The 20,586-nt window shown below is 41.1% G+C and overlaps 1 protein-coding gene across 1 annotated transcript; it reads left to right on the forward strand.

Annotated features, from left to right (window-relative positions):
- Positions 1-5,254: 5,254 nt before the first annotated feature.
- LOC147636722 (uncharacterized) lies at positions 5,255-6,558 on the forward strand. The gene is made up of 2 exons (XM_086800204.1): positions 5,255-5,631; positions 5,698-6,558. The coding sequence occupies exons 1-2, from the start codon at positions 5,311-5,313 to the stop codon at positions 6,490-6,492; spliced, it is 1,116 nt and encodes a 371-aa protein (XP_086656330.1). The 5' UTR covers positions 5,255-5,310; the 3' UTR covers positions 6,493-6,558.
- The last annotated feature ends 14,028 nt before the right edge of the window (positions 6,559-20,586 follow it).

Genomic DNA, 20,586 nt, shown 5'->3' on the forward strand with positions numbered 1-20,586 from the left:
GCTATTGTAGGTGCCCATGCCCACAAATCGGCCTTCGAAGTGAGACCGGCCGGCTTACCCTAGTCTATGGCACGAGAGAGAGATATGCTGAGAATTCAGCCAATGCAACTTTACAAAGCCAGCACTCATTCTATACAGGCAAATGCACATAAAAATGAGAGGAAGAACCGTTGAAAACTTATCTCTTTCTAGAGCTCGACCATGCATAGAGAAGTGGGAGAGAAGCTCAATGAATCAAAACATGGCTCTGATACCAATGTTACGTTGTGGTCACCACCGCCATAGACTGCCACCATAGCCAAGAGGGGCAAGAGCTCTAGTCACCACCCAACCATAGAGGAATGTTTAAAAATATCCACATTGCTGGGTTTATAAAGTGGCATGCCTACCTACACTAGCCCGACTGCCCATAGTCCTCCGACTTGGACACCTCACCCTTGAACCCCGAACACTCTCGCCACATGCACTTCGACGTGTGGACTTTATGTCTGGTTGAGCTCCACCACCACCTACGGGCTACTCACGCATGCCGTCAACAACAGGCTATGTGACAGAATAGATGATGATGAGGAATAAAAAATCCTAAGGGAAAACCCTCTAGTCCCATTGGGTTATAATCATTTTTTCGTGCACCCATGGATATTTTTGCTAGAAAATACTTAGAGGTGTGGACTACATGTGTCCTTTGCAATAGAATCAAATGTATGTTATGGTAACCATGGACACTAGCTAGGAACACAATTTGGTGGTTCATATGTCTCTTATCAGGGGTCAGCCCACCACCACGCAACAAGATGGTCGTCCCTTGTTTGGGATAGATTTGGAAATGCTTAAATGCCCACTGACTAGGATCGCTAATTGAGTGGGGAATTCTGGTGCACACAACACATTTGAGTACACTAATAGATCATTGAATTAAGTGCAATAAGAGAAGCTTATCTTGTTGTTGCATAGGCACAATAAGGCAGATGCATAGGACTGTTTTAATATATGTAAGAGCTACAGAGTTACAAGGGAGCTAAGGCACATCACTATATCAATATACACCATGGAGTGGAGAGAGTCTAGTTCATTAACCTTATATTTGCTCACTATTCATCATTCACTACTCTCAACTAACTAGATATATAGTTCACTATTCATTAACCATATATCTACTCATTATTCACTATTCATTATTCTCACTATTTAGTATATTCACTATTCTCACTATATTCACTATTTACTATTCTCACTATTCATTGTCCTCACTATTCACTATTACTATACATCACTATTCACTATTCACTGTTTATTATTCTCACTATTCACTATACATCACTATTCACTATTCACTGTTTACTATTCTCACTATTCACTATTCTCACTATTCACTATTCACTGTTTACTATTCTCACTATTCACTATTCTCAACTATTGACTATTCTCTCTAACTAGTCTGCCCACTATTCATTATTTACTATTCTCAACTAACCAAATATCTGCTCACTATACACCATTTACTATTCTCAACTAACCAGCTATCTGCTCACTATTCACTATTCACTATTCTACACTAACCAGAATTTGGTCACTATTCACTATTTACTATTCTGAACTAACCAGATATCTTCTCACTATTCACTATTTACTATTCTTAACTAACCAAATATCTAGTTCACTAACCAGATATCTGCTCACTATTCATTATTTACTATTCTTAACTAACCAGATATGTGCTCACTATTTACTATTATTAGCTGAATAGATATCTAATCACTATTCACATTCATTATTTACTATCCTCAACTAACCAGATCTCTACTCACTATTCACTATTTACTATTCTCAACTAATTAGATATCTGCTCGTATTTACTATTCTTGATTAGCTAGATATTGGCTCACTATTTAATATTTACTATTTACTTTTCTCAACTAACCACATATCTGCTCACTATTCAGTATTTACTATTCTCAACTAACCATATATCTGCTCACTATTCACTATTTACTATTCTTAACTAACCATATATTTGCTCACTATTCACTATTGTCAACTTTCTCACAGTATCACACCAATTCTCTCAGTCTATAATACAAGTTGCTTATACCCTATGCCTGTTAGCTACATTCAAGATCCTAGTAGTTTATACCCTATGCCTATCAGTTGCATTCAAGATCCTAGTAGTTTATTAAGTAATGATTAAGAATATTATATGAAGAAGTAGTTACATGATGGCAACTGCCCACATTGGCATTATGGTCATCAGCTATGCACTACTAGAGTTTATCATGGAGTGAGCAGTGGTCCCACCACCTTCATGAGGTATCGCGGTACTCTTGATAAAGGTGGATCCTCCCATGGATCAACACATGGCATGCCCGGTTGCTTTGCTTCAGTAACTTTTTATTCCTGAGACGGAGGAAAGATTGATACAAGGGTAATTAAGGGGGTGACATTAAACTTGTTAGCTTCCAGTCTACCTCTATTTATGGATCCTCTAATTTGATTAAATGGGTTCTCTGTGGGGAGGGGTGCATACTTTGGTTTGGGGCTGAGTTTGTGCTAAATGCTGCATTCATTTAGTTGCACTAGGTTGGTGGGTTTGTGCATTTGAATAAATTCTTATAGCTTTTCTTTATTGATTGGCATTAGAAATCATCTTTATCATAATTTTATGCTGGCTTTGTTAGATATTGTGCTACATATTCTAAATTATTCCGATGTAACATCAGCCTTGAATTAGTGTGGTTGGTTTTTTCATTCTACTATTTGGCTTGCATCCCCACTGGTAATTGCTCTTCTCATTTTTACTTTTTTTACATCAAGGCTTTTGTGCAGTGTCTATATTTGTCATTACAGCTCTTGTAGTAGTGTTTGGGGAAATCAGAAGGAAGATTCTTGGGCTTCATAGGAGGAGATCTCTTCGGTCTCATTTGAAAAAGCATCAACCAATTCACCATTTTAAATGAAGTTCCTATTTTCATATTCTCCCTTGTCCATTTGGGACAAACACAGGTCTAGTTCACTTGTAGAGAGTAACACTATGTAAAAGTCTATTTCCTGATTGTTCGTGATAGGTGATCTAAGAGGGAGATAGAGCCATGCACAGAAACCTGGCCTCATGAGTTGATTTCTTGGTCTGGGCACTTGATTTAAGTTTTTTATTTGATGGCTAGTGTTAACTGTGTTAACCCTTTTTTGTACACCCCAAATCAACCCCACCTCTAGCCTAAGATATATTCACATTATATATAGGCCATGGACCGTTGTGATGTATCAAAGCCAGCCAATAGCCTACAAACCTTCTATATATTGGTAGAGGTAAAGCCCTTTTATATATATACAAATTTTGATATTGTGAATGGGAAAATTCTATCATTTCTCAAGTGAAATCTCTCTTCTTCTCTTGAGCTCTTGCCTTCTTGCTTGATTAATTTTAGGTTACATGCTTGTGAGTGTTGATGAATTATAATAAGTGTGCATGCATGCTTGCTTGAGTGAGAGGGTGATTGAGCATGATTGGAGAAGAGGGTGGTTTAAGCTTTCTAGCTTAATCATTACCTTTTGGAAGGACTACTTAGTTGATTAGAGAGTAGAGATAGGTCTTGAACAAGAGGGATTAACACACCTCATGGCTTCCTAGCCTATCCAAGGGACTTCCATGATCTAAGACAAGTGGTCTAAACCACTAGCACTATGATTCCTAGAGGGCAAGGACATAAACAAATGGCAATGCTATCAGGGATCGAGCTAGTCTTGGAGATAAGGAAGTAGAGCTATTCTTCTACTAAAAATTCTTTTGTTTTTTCCACTTTATCTTGCCCTTGGATGTAAATCCTTGGTACATTATGGAAGAAATGTGTTCTAGAGTAGGATTAGTTTTTCATTTTGTTATTGGTGTGATTAAGAGAAAAATTATGGGCCGATGGTGCTCAAAGGTCCCTAGAAATTAGCTAGAAATGTGATGTATTTTAATGTCTTGGCCATTAACCCTATAGAGCTTCCGCAAAGTGAGAATAGAGCCAGATGAGTGTCATGTATTCATGGGTGAATCATTAAAAAGGGCTAAGAGATCTCAAGAAGCTCTTCCTACCGGAGAAAGATGAGCCACATGGAGAATATTGGGGAACAAGTTTGCACTCAAAGTGCCAATGAAACCTACGTTATCTATAATGCTATGGTTATCATGAAATTGCAAAGATTCCCATTTACATTGACCATAATGGGGTACTCTTGGAGCGATGTCACTTCTAGCTATGCCATGGCATGAACCACAAATCTTAGATAACCTAAGGTTGTCTCGTCACTTTGTGTGACACGGACACAAGTTTTGTGTCGATCCAAAGGGAAATACGTACATACCTATGTGGGACTCCTCCCCAATATCCGATCATTGGTGTGCTGAGAGGGGCACAAGGACCTCAAAGAGTCCTTGAGGGTTCAAGAGCTCACACAGAGCCAATTGTGACTCAACCTCCAAATGTGATAGACATTTGAGTCCTTCCTAAGGAGGGTTAGAGTTAAATTAAGGTGACATAGGCCAATATGAGGATGCTCAAGGCAACCTCTTAAGCATCACCAACACACATAGGGATTCAGAGAGAAACCACAAGTTTTCGGATGCACCTTTATTTAGTAGGTGTTATCACCCTGCTTATGATTAAACAACATATGCGGATGAGGATGATAACACATACATCTCGAGAGTGGATGAGGAAGTGAGAAGAAGGACATAAAGGTCTCGGAAGGGGGGAAGTTTTCCCATCAAACAAAGACGTGGAAAATAGGACTTCGAGGTCAAGTGAAGTGAGGGCCTCTCTCTATAGGAAATCACCTTGAGACTAGGCTAGGAAGTGTAGCAGCAAGAGGAGACTTTTCATTTCATTTCACAAGGGAGACAAACCATAGATTCACCTTCCACAACATGGATGAGGAACATTCACTTTCCCTCCACATTAGACCCAATCAAGAAGGAACATTCACCTTCCACAAGGATAAGAACACTGTAGATGACCAAGGCTAAAGAGGACTTCCAAGAGAAAATCAGGGAAATTTAGTATGAAAGGAAATTTTAGGATGGCCTGGTGGTCGATGAAGAAGTTGAGCTCTTGATCAAAGATTCAGAGTTGCAGAAATACATTTTCAGCGAGGAATGTGTTAGCTTAATTTGGAAAAAAGCTTTGATGTACTCCTACGAGTAGACCTTAGGGTCTGATTTTGTTTTCTCATTTTCTGTTAATATATTTACGGTTTCTCTTTTAAAAAAAACATAAATAAATAAGTGCCCAGTATACACAGCCTCTCTGTGCTACACCCTAGCGAGGGATGACAGCGGCCTGCATAACGCTTGATGGCAACGCGGACGCTGTGGAGTTCTGCCCCACGCCTCCCTTCGACTTCGTCTTGGCCGCCGCAACCTACACCCTCCAAGAACCACACGAAGGAGTGCAAGGCCCTTCCCGCGTGGGCAGCCTCTCGCTCTTTACGCTGGGATCTGAAGATGCCCCCCACCAGCTCCAGCAGGTCCAGCGATTGCACACGTGCGGCATCTTCGACATCAAATGGAGGCTTCACTGCAAGCGAGAAGATCCCCCTCTTTTGGCCCAGGCCTGCGCAGATGGGAGCCTGAGCGTCTACGAGATGAAAGTAAGTGTTGCTACCCTCTCCATCAATCCTTACTCGCACTGTTGAGAAGTAAAATCTGCAGTGCAGGTGCAAGATACCTTCCACCTGTCGGAGCTTACAAGGGAAGGCATAAGCTCTTCAATGTGCTTATCCTTGGACTGGGATCCTCATTCTAACAAGCACATTGCCATCAGCCATTCTGATGGCCACCTGTCGGTGCTTGACTTACACGAGTCACAGTTGGAGGTATGCCAATCAAGTGGTGCCGCCCATGGCTTTGAGGCGTGGTCTGTTACCTATGATAGCTGGAGGCCGAGTATCATATACAGTGGAGGAGACGATTGCCATTTTTGCTGCTGGGATTTGAGGCAGGGTCTTGTCCACCCCATTTTTAGGGAGAAGAAAGCACATCAGATGGGGGTTTGCAGCATCCAAACCAATCCACACCAAGAGAACATCGTGGCAACTGGAAGCTATGATGAATACCTACGGCTTTGGGATGTGAGGATGCTTGAGAAACCAGTGGTGGAGAAGGCTTTGGGGTTGGGTGGGGGTGTATGGAAGCTCAAATGGAATCCACACGACAAAGCTTTTCTTGCTGCTGCATGCATGCATAATGGGGTCGTGGTAGTGAAGGTGCAAGGAGACGAGGTTCTCTTAGTCATGGAATACAAGAAACATGAGTCACTAGCGTACGGGGTAGATTGGTTCAAGGCCCCATCGATGAGCATTGTTACCAATGCTGTACAGGATCATATAGTGGTCAAGGGAAAAGATTGTCATCCGACCTTAAACGCAACTGTATCAAAGGTGCCACTTTTGGCAACTTGCTCGTTCTATGATCGTTCTCTCCATATCTGGAAACCTGACTTGTATTCATGACATGTTGAAGGAGAGGGTGTTGTCTTTATTCTTGCCAGATTTAGAAAACAACATCAATGTTTTATCTAATTCGGCGTTTTTGCAAAGAATTAGAGATCTAATGTGCAGAGTTGTCTTAAGAATTTCAGATTTCATCTACAGAATTAGTGCAACACCATGGTTGGATAGCGTGCTCTAGATAGCTGTTATAGATATTAATCTTTATTATAGGAGAGTTCTTCTGATGTCTGAAGGTAATTACACTCTCCAGTATGCTTGATGAGCCATGCCAAACTCAAGGGAAATGGGAATGAAGGGTGTGGGAGTAGCCAGCCTGTGTCTCCTTTATAAACTAGCTCTCTGTGGACTCAAAACAAGGTGAGGCTTTGCTATGTGCCTTGAAGTTGGTGCATTTTTACCTTTTTTTCGATGTGTTTGCCGGTTGGCTGGCGATGGAGCTTGAGTGAGATTCTTGGTAATGTTGAGCTTGACATGATGGTCACACTTGCAAGCAAGTGATATCCCTTGCACTATATTTGGGATGGTCAAGGGGAACCTGTTGATCCAATTGTGTAGTACTCAGGACTCTGAAAGCTCCTTGTCTCTTGTCACTTCGAAAGCTCCTTGTCTCTCGTGCATGGTATGTAACCAGCGTGAATTCAAAACAAAATGGAAGTACCAGAAGCTTTTGGCATTTGATTAGTGGCGTACATTTACTGTGAAACGTTTGTAGGTTGCACATTGGTGGGCAGCACAGGTATCTGAGGCAGCTGGGCAGCAGATTTGGCCAACGGAAGCACCATGTGGCAGTTGACCAGCAGGTGGGCAGTTGGCCACTCTGGACATGCCTATCCTCTACAGGCCGACATCTGAGGAACAGGCCAACCAGCACACATGATGGATATATAAGTGTGCACATTGCCAATCATTCACACCTGGTGTTCATCAGGCCTACATTTTCAGTTATATTTTGTGCATGAGAATTCAGTTGTAAACATTTTTCTTGTACAGCCATGGAGACCGTCTACACTTCAAACCCCCGGGAGTGCACCAAAATTACATGAAGGGTATGGATATCTTGATCCCTAAGAAAAGCCATGGCAATCATGAGGTACACTACAATAGTTTAGGATGATTGTGTGTGCTTAGTGTTTGAGTTCTGGTTCTCTCTCCTCTCTTTCCATCTCAGAAAACACTAGCACAACAACTCTATAGTGGTATTGCTTCAGCTAGATTTGTGTGTAGGGTGTTTCATAGTGAAGATAGGGTATACCATAGGTGGCGGGCTAACTGCCGAGCTCGACTGGTGGGAACCGGGGACACTATTGTTGGGAACCGTGCCAGTTTAGCTGTAGAGCTTGGGGCTAGTTTAGGAAATGTGCAAAGAAATTTTTTTTGGGAACTCGTGTGTTGGGTTGCTTGGATAGGATAAGAGTGTATTTCCAAGAATGCATATGTGTGTTGGGTTGCTTGGATAGGATAAGAGTGTATTTCCAAGAATGCATAAAGTCGGCTTTGAGAAGTTTCTCTTATCATTGATTCCTAGCTACTTGTCATGGATTCTCAACTTACAGATCTGCTCCTTGGCATGACGGTGAGCATTGATGTTTAGGGCCTCATATGGAGTCCATATCCAACTGTTTCGACATGCTAGAAATGACAACCAACACTTGTCACCAATATTTTGTCACCTATCCATGCTCACACCTCTTAGTAGGGATTGACAAGTACAAAGTAGTGCAATGTCCCAAGGTAGAGTTTTTTACTCCTTTGATTTAGGCAAATGAGCTTTGCACATGGTCGAGTAGTCGACGTTCTGAATTTGAGTGGTTAAGAGGAGTGGCGTCGTTTGCGTCATCGATAATCTCCTTTCTAGAGTCCCTCTCCATCGAACTCTTCAAGATAGTTTTTGATCACCTTCATTAGCTTGACGATGGGGCATTATCGGTTGCTTAGTTCTTCCTTGATTCCTTGAGAGGAACAAGCTCAATTATTGTAACTCTTGAAGCCTCCCAAGTTCGACGACAAAGAAGTGATTACCAACTGGACTCATGAAATGGTTGTTCGCGAATGCCACATTGGTGATAGCAGGTAGTTCTAATGTTTTTCACCTCCATTTGGCGTACACGGCTTTGAAAGGTGTCGCCCTCTTGTGGTGGGGAAGACCACCTCAAAGTATCAGTTGGTCACTTGTTGGGATGATTATCACAAGGCAGTTTTGAAGCAGTTTGTTCTTGTGGATTATCAATGTGATTTGAAGAAATAGTGGGATGCTATGCACAAGCATGACGAATTGATTATCGACTATCTCGCTCTTTTTTGGAAACTTTTGCTTAGGGTCTTGAGAGACTGTTTGGTGATTGGAGCATGTTGAGTGTATTGTGGATGGTCTGAATCTCTCCTTACACGCAGATGTTTGTGTACGATCTTTTGGGTGCACTTTATTTTGCTAGGATCCTTGAGACATGGGAGAGTTCCAAGGTTGGGACTCAACAAATAGGGACCATAGAACATCACAGACAAGGGTAGCTTGTCCAAGGCCAAGGATGTGAAGACAAGGCAAGTGGGGAAGTCCGGATACGTCGCTTCACCCCTAAAGAGTGTCATGTCAAGATAGTTGTCGGGCAATGCTTTTGTTGTGAGCATGTTCGGAAGAACTATCCAAAAAAAACAAAGTAGAATGATAAGGGAGTCCATGAGAGGCAAGTGGAAGAAGCCCTATGGTTAGCATTAGGTATGGAACATATTTCTCCTCTTCAGATATTTCCACTCCTAAAATAGGAATGGGAAGAATCTACCAAACTAATAAATGATATAAGTTATCGGGATGTATCAATGTCAAAACTGACCCATAGGTGCCTTGGAGAAACACCCTCCTAGCATTGATAATTATTGTGGTTGCCAAGTAGAGCTTATTAAAATTCTCATCTCACGACTATGTCAAACAATAAAGTCATGCTAAAAGCATTGTGAACTATTGGTCTTGGGTAGATCTAGAATAACCCTCCACCAGTCAACACATCACACCATATAGTCATCATATTGGACGTCCCTCAAGGAACGCATCGGCGGCCGGGTATCCTTTCCAAGTCAACACTCAACACACAAACTATATCTCCTTGGAAGATCAAATCTATTTGAGTAAGCAATTGATCTCAATTAGCATGCAATCTCTGAGTTTGGGACCTATACAAAATGTTGCGCGTATCAAGGTCCAATGTTAACTGAATCAATGTACCTAATGGTCTTATGCAAATCATTGAAGAAAATAATCATCACTAGTGAAACTTATATATATCACCTTACCAATCCCAAATCAAAACGTAAAATCTACTCACTCAAGGTTAGCAACACATTCTAAAGACAAAATACCGCACCACAAGGAGACTAGTTTTTTGCATTTAGATAATCATCATTCAGATAATAACAGATCATTAATCCAACAAAAAAGAGGAAAAAACCCTAGCAAATCGATAGAGGATTCCTTGTTTTTTTTTTTGAGTGCAAAAACCCTAATAAAAGTGATGAAGAACCTTATAGAATTCTTGCTCTGTGGTTCACCTTCATACTTCGCATTTGGGAAACATTGGATCAAGATTGCCTCACGTTTCCTTATAGGCGATGCATGCAATTGGCTCCTTGCTAGAGAAATAGGGGGAAATTGGACTAGGCCCTTGGAGGACACGTGAAGAATTTAAAAATGATCTTATTGATTACTTTGTGCCTAGGAAACAAGTGTTCAAGATTAGGAACGAATGGAGGAACCTTAATCAAGGGGAAAGAAAACTGTCAGATTACATAAGCAAGTTCCAACAAATCATGCTACAAAGTACTAAGATGGACTCGGTGGATAGGCTCCATGATTTCTTGTTTGGGTTGAAAGATTGGGCTTAACTGGAGCCTCTACAAAAACCTCCAAAACCATCCAAAACCTCTAGACACAAAAACACACCATCATGCCTCTACAACACATCATGGCCACAACCCAAGCATCTCATCCTTGAAAAGACCCCACATCTTCATATATGAAGCCTCTAACACAAGGCAACCAATCCTTCAAGATGCACAACACCACCATACCCAGGGGCACATCCAATGATACATTGGCACAACCAGAGCATCATGTCTTTGTCTCATTCAAAGTGGGAAGGCATGGCAGGTTCAAAGGTCTATCTCAATGTCTTCCATGATACATCTTATGAACATGGATCCAGCATATACAACTCATCATCGATTCAAGAGCTAACCTCATGGTATCAAATAGCTCGACATACACAACTCAACACACATGAGTTATGGAGAAGGTAGATACAATTGATGGACAAACCCAATCATCAGCATTTAACTTTTTTGTTTACAATATCAATTACACCCAACACCAACATGCAGATCCCACATCACCATAAACAACATCATACTATCCCTCAATACACCATACATGAAAAGCAAAGCTCAAGGTCAGAGAAAACAAGATTATCATCACGACCCTCGTTGGCTATAAAGGAGCCGAAAAATCATCACCACATCTTCACGAATCCGATGGCAAGAATCGGAGGAAGGTCTCGGTCTTCAAGTGGCATCACGAACATCTTAGCTTCAATCTTTTCCACGAACAGGACTGGGTAGCAGCAAATATCAATCTCATTCACACAAACATGATCAGGGCTTGGGCAGCAACAACACATCCTTCTTAGTCTTCTTCACACTTTGATGAGTGAAGAGTCACCCACTGAGAGCAGCCCTATTGCCATTGCCATCACTCCTTTTATAGGAGAGGAGCACCTTTGCAGCTCACAGTCCCAAAATAGCAAGGATCACCATGTAGATGAGCACCCACATGTAGATGAACACCAAGTCCCAACACTAGTACTTCAATGCTCCGACTAGACATCTTGAGTAATACCATAAATCCTATGCCATCAAGAACACTGATTAGTGGCCACAATCTTCATCATCTCTTGAGCTTGAGAGTACACACAGTGATAATGCAAAACATCATGCTATATATTTACAAAATGCTGACAATGCAAAATACCTAGCTTCTGTTCAGTCACTCACACACAAACTGACAGGTATATACAAGAGCTTCGTACTCACTGAGCACACAGGGTACAAAACCCACTCACACACACACACACTATCTATACAAATTCCAAGCACTCTTTAGCCTCCAAGCACTAGATTATTATGGTAGATTTGGGAGCCACACATAACTCCATGACACCAGAGTGTGCCAAAAGAAGTTGGGAGTATGATGACCCAGAAGGCCCGCGATAGTGGAGGTGTCATTCGCCCAAGGTGGAGACACCAATGTACTCATGGCATATTTAGTAACTGTTCAAGTTAGTGGATGGAAGGCCAAGACGGATTTCATCGTGGTCCCAATGGATGCCTTTGAGGTCATAGTGGGACTAATCACTCCTTAATCTCAATAAATTGAATTCAATGATGTGTATCTGCTTGAGTAAGGGTGAATTACTGTAAAATTAGTTTTAAGGAGCTGGGTGAATTGTTGAAAGAAATTTTTTTAGTGTTTGTGTCCATATTGGTGTAGCTCTGCACTAGCCGACTTTGTCCAGTTGGCTCTACATCTTTGAACAGTGAAGGGCCAACAGACGTTGCTTGGCTAGGCTATGTCTCTCTGGCAAATTTATGTTGTGGGTGCTGCTTATCCACAACCACCCACAGATCTTATCTTTTCCTTTGTGGTGTCAGTAATACTTAGCCATACCCACCCACGTGGTGGCTGTTAGACTGCCAAAAGGAGGGTGTAGTGTGGCCGTTGAGTGTTAGGATATATGTTTGGATGCATTCAATTTTATAGTCGTGCATTCAATTGTTTATTTTTTAGCAACTACTAGAAGGGAGCAAAGTACTCGAGAACGTTGATTGCCGATTCTCGAAAACATTAAACCTGGTAATGCAACAATGCGAGGTCAACATGTGCACAAACAGAACCTACCTTGGGATGACCTGACACCAGACTAGTATTGGTACAGTGCTAAGCAAGCAGAGTGGGATGTCAACCGAGGTGCCCAAGCTCATCTATGCATCATGCAGGTGGACCTCAATGAGGGGAAAATCTAGGTTGTGATCGAAGAAGTCCTCGAAAAGTATAAGAAAGTGCTAGCCACTATACTTCCCTTAGGATTGCCACCACAACGGTCGGTGGGCCACAAGATCGAACTGGCACCAGGCCACACAGCGCCATCAAAAGTATAAGAAAGTGCTAGCCACTATACTTCCCTTAGGATTGCCACTGTAGACACATACAAAGATATGGTGTTGTAGGGTAGACTAGGACTTAGTCTATTTTTCATGTACTACTTGGGTACTATATGTTTGGAAAAGGTGGCATGGGATAAGCTGGAGAGCATGTATCATGTCAAGAATGAGGCTAGAATTCTTGCATTGACCAATCAACTCAAGGAGTTGAAGATAGAGGAAGGTCAAACCATCACTGAGCATATTGCAAAGATCACTGATCTTAGAGATCAGCTGGTAGGTGTTGATGAGGAAATGGAGGACAAAAAGTTAGTCTCCACTACTCTCAATAGCCTGGCCCTTTCTTATGGTACTTTTGTGACATCTTTGACCATTATGCTTAGGGCTGTCCTTGTTTCTTTTGATGAGTTGGTAGGGCTGCTCTTACAGGAAGAGGAGAGAACCTCCAATTTTGCCCATTCTTCCACCAAGGTAAGCAAGCACTTTTCGGAGAGGGAAGGGAAAATTTCAGCCCAAGGGAGGTAATTTTCAGAAAAAGAACAGCCATGCATATCAACCCAAGAATGAGGGGAATGCAAGCAATAATGCTAGTCAACGACCAAAGAAGAAGGGCAGATGCAATTACTATAAGGTACTAGGTCACTACATTGCAGAATGTCCAAAAAGAATCGCAAATGAGAAGAAGAGGCAAGGTACAAATAGTAATTTTGTTGCTCGAGCTGAAAATTCAAATGCCTCATCTCATGCTCATTATGCACAGAATGACAAGAACTTTTCCTTTAGTGTAATGGATCATGAGATCATTGCACAAGGGGGGAATGCAGTGATTGTAGTGCCCATGCTCATGCACATGCCCATGCCCTTATTGAGCCAGTGCCCATGCACATGCCCATGCCCTTATTGAGCCAGTGCTAGAGACACTTGATGCATCTTTGGCTACCACTGACACATGGTATTTGGACAGTGGTGCATTGAGGCATATGACATACCACAGAGATTGGTTTGAGGAGATCACACCTGTTCATGGCAGACAGGTGATTTGTGCAAATGATGCTACACAAGACATCACAGGAGTGGGACATGTTCCTATTCTTTTGGATGGTTCAAGGAAGGAACAATACATCCGTGATGTTTGGTATGTGCTGGATTTGAAAAAGAATCTCATTTCAGTTTCTTCCATTGCTCATGACCAACACATGTTGGTGGAGTTCCAGGATGGCCAATGCCGGATTAAGGATCCCAAGAAGGGCTATGCTATTGTGGCTACAGGTACTTATGAGAAAGGGTTGTACAGGCTTGATGCTCAGCCCTATACTCAGCATGCTATGGCTGTATCATGTGCTTCTCAAGGTGATTTATGGCATGCAAGGTTTGGCCATGTTCATCACAGGGCATTTATAACAACAAGATGGTCATTGGGATGCCTTAATTACAGCAGCCAGCTCATGAAGTGTGTGAAGGGTGTGCTCTTGGAAAATTACACTGCCTACCTTTCAAGAAGGATGGCAAGGGTGATGTCAAAGCAACAAGAGTATTGCACAGATAGTGCACAGTGATGTGTGTGGCCCCATGAATGTGACTACTCATAGAGGGGCAATGTATTTTGTTATCTTTATTGATGATCATTCTAGGTTCACTTGGCTTTTCCTCACGAAGCATAAATTAGAAGTATTTTATTGGTTCAAGATATTCAAGGCTATGGGTGAGAATCAAACCAATTCAAAGATACAAACACTATGGCTGAGAATCAAACCAATTAAAAGAGTACACTTCAGATGCCTTTGAGGGGTACTTGTAGGAATGTGGCATCAAGCATCATTTGACAGTGCCATACACACCTCAGCATAATCCTATTGCCGAAAGGAAGAAGAGGACACTCATGGAGATGACTAGATGCATGCTAAAATATAAGAAGATCTCAAAGGGATTCTGGGGAGAGGCCATTACTACAGCCACCTACATTTTGAATAGATGCCCAACCAAGGCTTTGGTTGATAAGACTCCATTTGAGGCATTTCATGGGTACAAGCCCACGGTTCATCACTTCAGAATTTTTGGATCGGTTGCATATGCTTTAGTTCCAGCCCAACACAGAAAAAAGCTTGATGACAAGAGTGTCAAATGCATATTTGTGGGATATAGCCTTGAAAGTAAAGGATTCCGTCTTTCTGATCCTATTACTAGAAAGGTTATCATAAGCAGAGATGTTGCTTTTGCAGAGAATGAAGTAATGTAGCCAGTCAATGTGGACTTGCCACCATATGATGATCATGTACCTCTTGATATAATTCAGTTTGAGGATGATGAGATGGGTTCTCCACAGGTTGCTTCTTCTTCCTCACCCAGTTCAGCATTGGTGCCACATGTTGAGGGTGTTTCTCCCTCAAGTGTTCCAGATGGGCAGCTAGCTAGTGGGGACGGACAGCCACGTGTTCAGCCACATGTTGAGGGTGATGAGATGGGTTCTCCACAGGTTGCTTCTTCTTCCTCACCCAGTTCAGCATTGGTGCCACATGTTGAGGGTGTTTCTCCCTCAAGTGTTCCAGATGGGCAGCTAGCTAGTGGGGACGGACAGCAGCCACGTGTTCAGCCACATGTTTGGAAACATTACCACTGTCGTGCGTGCAAAGGATGCCACACCCAGTGGTACCGCAGAAATTTCAGTTCCAAAATGGGCACGGTTGACACACACTTAGAGACACCAAGTATCAACCAGTTTTAGGGAGAACCAGGACAGCCACAAAGAATGCCCCATCTCAGGTGAATTATGCATTGATGGCCTCAGTGATGGATGCTGAATTAGAGCCTCAGAAGTTTGAGGATGCAAAGGGACATCCCACATGGCAGAAGGCCATGGAATCAGAGATTAGTTCCATTGAGAAGAATGCCACATGGGATTTGGTTGATAGACCAATTAGGAAGAATGTTGTTGGCACAAAATGGATCTATAAGGTTAAGTATCATGTAGATGGTACTGTTGAAGCACAAGGCACGGTTATTTGCCAAGGGGTATGCTCAAGAAGAGGGATAGGCTATGAGGAGACTTTTGCTCTGATAGCCAAGATGACTACCATTCGTTCCGTCATCTCTCTTGCTGCACGTTATGGTTAGCCCATCTTTCAGATGATGTCAAGACTGCCTTCTTGAATGGAGAGATTTGATGGAGGAGGTTTATGTGCAGCAGCCCTAAGGATTTGAGGTTAAGGGACAAGAGCACAAGGTATGCAGGCCACGCAAGGCGTTATATGGGCTCAAACAAGCACTTCGTGCATGGTATCACAAGATACATCAGTATTTGCTGTCCGAAGGCTTTGTGAACACACATACAGAGTCTAACCTCTATGTTCTACAAGAAAATTCAGATTTGCTGATTTTGGTGCTTTATGTGGATGATATATTACTCACTAGAAGTAATACACAACAAATTGCAGAAACAAATTGCAGCCATCAAGGACGCCTTATGTCAGACCTTTGATATGACAGATTTGGGTTTATTGCATTATTGTCTTGGCATTGAGTTTTGGCAGACCCAGGAGGGGATATGCATGTCACAGACAAAGTATGCTAAAGGTCTCTTGCAGAAGTTTAAGATGGAAGAATGCAAACCTATGGACACTCCATTGGAAAAAGGCCACAAGCTTACAAAGCATGACACAGCTGAGAAGTTTGATGGCACACTTTTTAGGCAGTTAGTGGGGAGCCTCATCTATTTGTGATCTACCAGGCCAGATGTTATTCATGTGTTACCCCATAGGTTGTTATATCTTGATGGATGAATTTGTGCAACCATGGTACTTTAGGTGCCCTAGGTACTACTGAGACGTTTTCAGAGTACTTCAACCATATCTTTGAGGGGGGATTTGTAGACACATACAAAGATATGGTGTTGTAGGGTAGAGTAGGACTTAGTCTATTTTTCATGTTCTACTTGGGTACTATATATACCAAGTACTTTGTATATCATTCTATCGAATATCTATTGGAGCTTTCCAGTGTGGAGCACATTCGTTAACTTGTGTTCACTACTTGTCTCCATCTTGTTCCTTCAGCCACCACAACGGCGGTCGGTGGGCCACAAGATCAAACTAGCACCGAGCCACACAGCGCATCAAAAGAACCATACCAAATGGATGCAACCAAGTTGAAGGAATCAAAGAAGTCCTCAACAAGCATAAGAAAGTGCTACCCCCTTAAACTTCCCTTAGGATTGCCACCACAACGGCTGATGGACCATAAGATCATACTAGCACCGGGCCACACAACGCCATCAAAAGAACCATACCAAATGGATGCAACCAAGTTGAAGGAACTGACGAAGCAGTTAAGGGACCTCATGCAAGATGGGTTGGCTCTGATAACTATAAGGGATTCTCATGATGGAAATTGAATCTGTTCCGACATAGATTTTTTTAATAGGCTTTTGCCCCTTCCCCCCCAAAGAAAACGGACTATTTTGAGAACTACAGGAGCTCTAGATAGGCGAACACGGTGCTGTAAAGCACACTAGGACCCTTTAAACGATACGCTCGTTTCGAGCTATCACACGCCCTAGTCCAAGTTCGACCGTAAGTAAGGGGGTCAAAAAATGATTATGCGAGTATGGTCTACCACAAGGAGTACATGTTAACTTTCTAAGATAGTTCCAGTTAACACTTGGAGGTTCTTGGGAAATTCTTGCCATCTCATTCTAGCCTTATTGTAGTGGTATCTATCGTTTAAATGAAGCGGGCAATATGCAAGGGTGGTCATGCATGTATGTTATATATTAGGTTATGAAGTCAAATGATTTGGAGGATTTGGCAAACATGCAACTCCTTATGGATAAACATGGATATCTCTTCAGTATTGCTATGTATGAGGAGTTACCTTCTCGATGTGTGACACACGCACTGGTCATCACCTATCTCACAAACATAAACACATTAGTTGTTGCAATTAATTGCTATCATAACAATTAATCCCAATATGAAACATTGATAAGCACAAACACAATATACACTCACCACTTGTTACACTTTGATGTAAGTATCATTATCATCTAGCATGGTGTGTCTTACTACTTGTTACATTTTGATAAGCATATCACTATACACATCATCTAGCATGGCATGTCATTTGCATAAACCACTTTTTACACTTTGACCGTGTGTAGTTGTCTAGCTTAGTCCACTTGTTTCACTTTGACAAAACACATTCGTCAAGCATGGCACTTTGTTACACTTTAACAATATACACTCATCAAGCATGGTCTAAAGCTATACCAATAACACTAGGTTACTAGTATTTAACAACATACACTTGTCAAGAATGGTATGAAGCTATACCAATAACCCTAGTTTACTAGTATTTAATGCGGGGTCACCCATGATACCAATTCACTAGCATGGAACACTAGCATCATGGGCGTCCCTCTTCGGCTAAAGGGTGTACATTATGTAACATCCCTCCTGCTTAGATAAGCAACTGACCTTAGTTGCATGTTTGCTTGTTTCAAGCAAAGGAGATTAAGGTCTTACAATATATAAATTCTAGTATCTTCTCTAATTATGACAGATAGATATTCTATCAAGAAATTCTATATGTAATAAATTCCAGTGTCCCATACCACCAAAAAATTTTTCCACATAAATCTAGAGATAAGTATGCATCGAGATCCTTCACATAGGATCAATCTTTGTGTCCCATACCATAAGACTAATACGTAGTGAAAATTATAAAGCAGAGTTCAAGATGGAAGAGCCAGTTCCTCCAAGAAGTTCTACTTTGATGCATAAAAACTCTCCTTGAATATAATTTATAATAAAAATGGTCAAATGAAATGTGTATGTTACCTTAGAAGTTAGGATATTCATCATAAGTAGGAGTCTTCTTCTTCATCATCATCGATCACATTTATCCCAAGTAAAATATTCTTTGACTTCTGTGGACATTTCGATGCGATATGTCCAATCTCGTTGCACCTGAAACACTTCTTTGAATCATCTTTATTAGCTTGTTAAGAATCATCAACCTTGGTATCAATACTTATGTTATTGCCATTGAGGTGTTTATCAAATAATTTTTGAAAGCTTTTAGACCAAGAACTTTGATGTTGATGTTTGAGGTGTCATTGCTTCCTTTGGAATGCCATTAATCTTTTCACAATTCAAGGCTAAGGAAATAGCCAAGATAAGGGAGTGTGGTCAAAACATGTTCACTTCTAATCGAATTGGGGATTTCAAACCTGCTATAAACTTCCTTTTTTGATCCTTGGTTTGAACTTTCTCAATTACTTATATTTGTAACAAAGTCTACCAAAATTTATCCACATAAACGGATATATTTTCTTTCTCAAGCTGTCTGAAGATGGATCATCGTTGTGTGGCCCTATCTTTGTATTGTGAGGGTAAGAAATCTTTCTTGATGAGCTTCTGAAATCTCTTCCAAGATTTGGTTTTGTGCTTACCGGTTCTAGTCACATTCTACCACAATGCTGCATTGTCCACTAAATGATTGGTAGCACACTTGATTTTATCCTTCTCCTCAAAGAATTTCTCCCTCAAAAATTAATCATCAAGTTGACTAAGCCAAGCAAGTATTGTGAGAGCATCCTTCTTGCCATCAAAATTTTGAAAAGTAAAAGCTTTGTAGCTAATTTTCCTTTCTTTCCTAGAATCCTAATCTCTAAGAGCAGCTTGTACAGTTCTTTGAATTTGGTGACCATCGGAGTCTGAAGATGCATCATTAGCACCTCTATGCCTCTTCTTCCAAGATAACTTATTCTTCTAGATCTATTCTCATCTCCTTCTCAACTAGAATATGGTTTTGGAGTGACTGAATTTTCTCTTGAATGGTTGGGGGTGGAGGATTCATGATGAAAGAGAGATGTAGATTAATAAAGGTTATAAATTTTAAATGCATAAATGAAAATTGCTAAAATAATGATAATACTTAGCTTATCTGATGCACTGCTGAGTAATAAAATGTCATCGATGTATGCTTGAATTTGCGGAGTTAGCAAAATATTCGAAGTAGAACTTGTATGCCAAAAGATAAGTGGAAGAAATAATTTGGTTGATGTTGAATAGTCAACAAAAAGATATGATTTCATAAGTCTTCAAAAGCTCAAGAATATTTCCCAAAAAATGTGTCGGATGTGGAAGATAACTTAGCAAAATAACTCTTTGACACCCAAATAATCCAAGTAATAATGCACTAAAGAAGTCTTCAAAAGTTTGTAAAATTTTGTGAAGAACCACCATCAAATTTTTGTCCACTTGTTAAAATTGTTTTTCTTTTCTAGAGCTCCCTCAAATATGAAGTTTTTAGGTTGCGAATTATTGCTAAAAATCTCCTTGAGATTATTCATCTTCAAAGAAATGAAAGGCTTTAAATCTTTTAGCAATATAAGCCTATAGAGCTTATATAATTTGTAATCTTTTGAAAGTTATAATTATTTGCATGCACTAATTCCACCACATAACCCTATCATGGCTCACACCAAAGAACCTGAGTGTTCAAAAATGGATCCCAAAAGGAAAGTGTAGTGTAATGGCAGAGGACACTGTTTCAAATAGTAAGTAGAATGAAGACCTGACAATGCATAAAGGAACTTGGAAGACTTGGAAACTGGGTTGCCACTTTATGATTTATAGCTTTCCCCAGTATTTGGAATAGGTCTCATGTGAATCCACGATCTCAATACAGTGAAAGCCCCGCTCTGTCTCTAAATGGGAAGAAGATATTTCTTAGGCTTTCTATGTGGTTTTCACCTTCTTGGCCGGGTGACTGTGCAAGTAATGTGGAAATTGATCCTTCCACGGAGGAGTCTTACGCTAGATAAACCACTAGCTATTCTTGGCTTAAAATCACTCTTTGCTTCCCAAAAGAGATGCTACACTAAGCATGAAC

The sequence above is a fragment of the Cibotium barometz genome, chromosome 7 (assembly GCF_041138505.1).
Source record: "Cibotium barometz isolate CiBa-2024 chromosome 7, ASM4113850v1, whole genome shotgun sequence".
Classification (NCBI taxonomy): Eukaryota; Viridiplantae; Streptophyta; class Polypodiopsida; order Cyatheales; family Cibotiaceae; genus Cibotium; species Cibotium barometz.

What these genes read in the sequence shown, in the direction of transcription:
- LOC147636722 (XM_086800204.1), top strand. Translation starts at nt 5,311, where the DNA reads ATGACAGCGGCCTGCATAACGCTTGATGGCAACGCGGACGCTGTGGAG. An exon ending in TGAGCGTCTACGAGATGAAA is followed by an intron (nt 5,632 to 5,697) that starts GTAAGTGTTGCT and finishes TCTGCAGTGCAG; the next exon opens with GTGCAAGATACCTTCCACCT.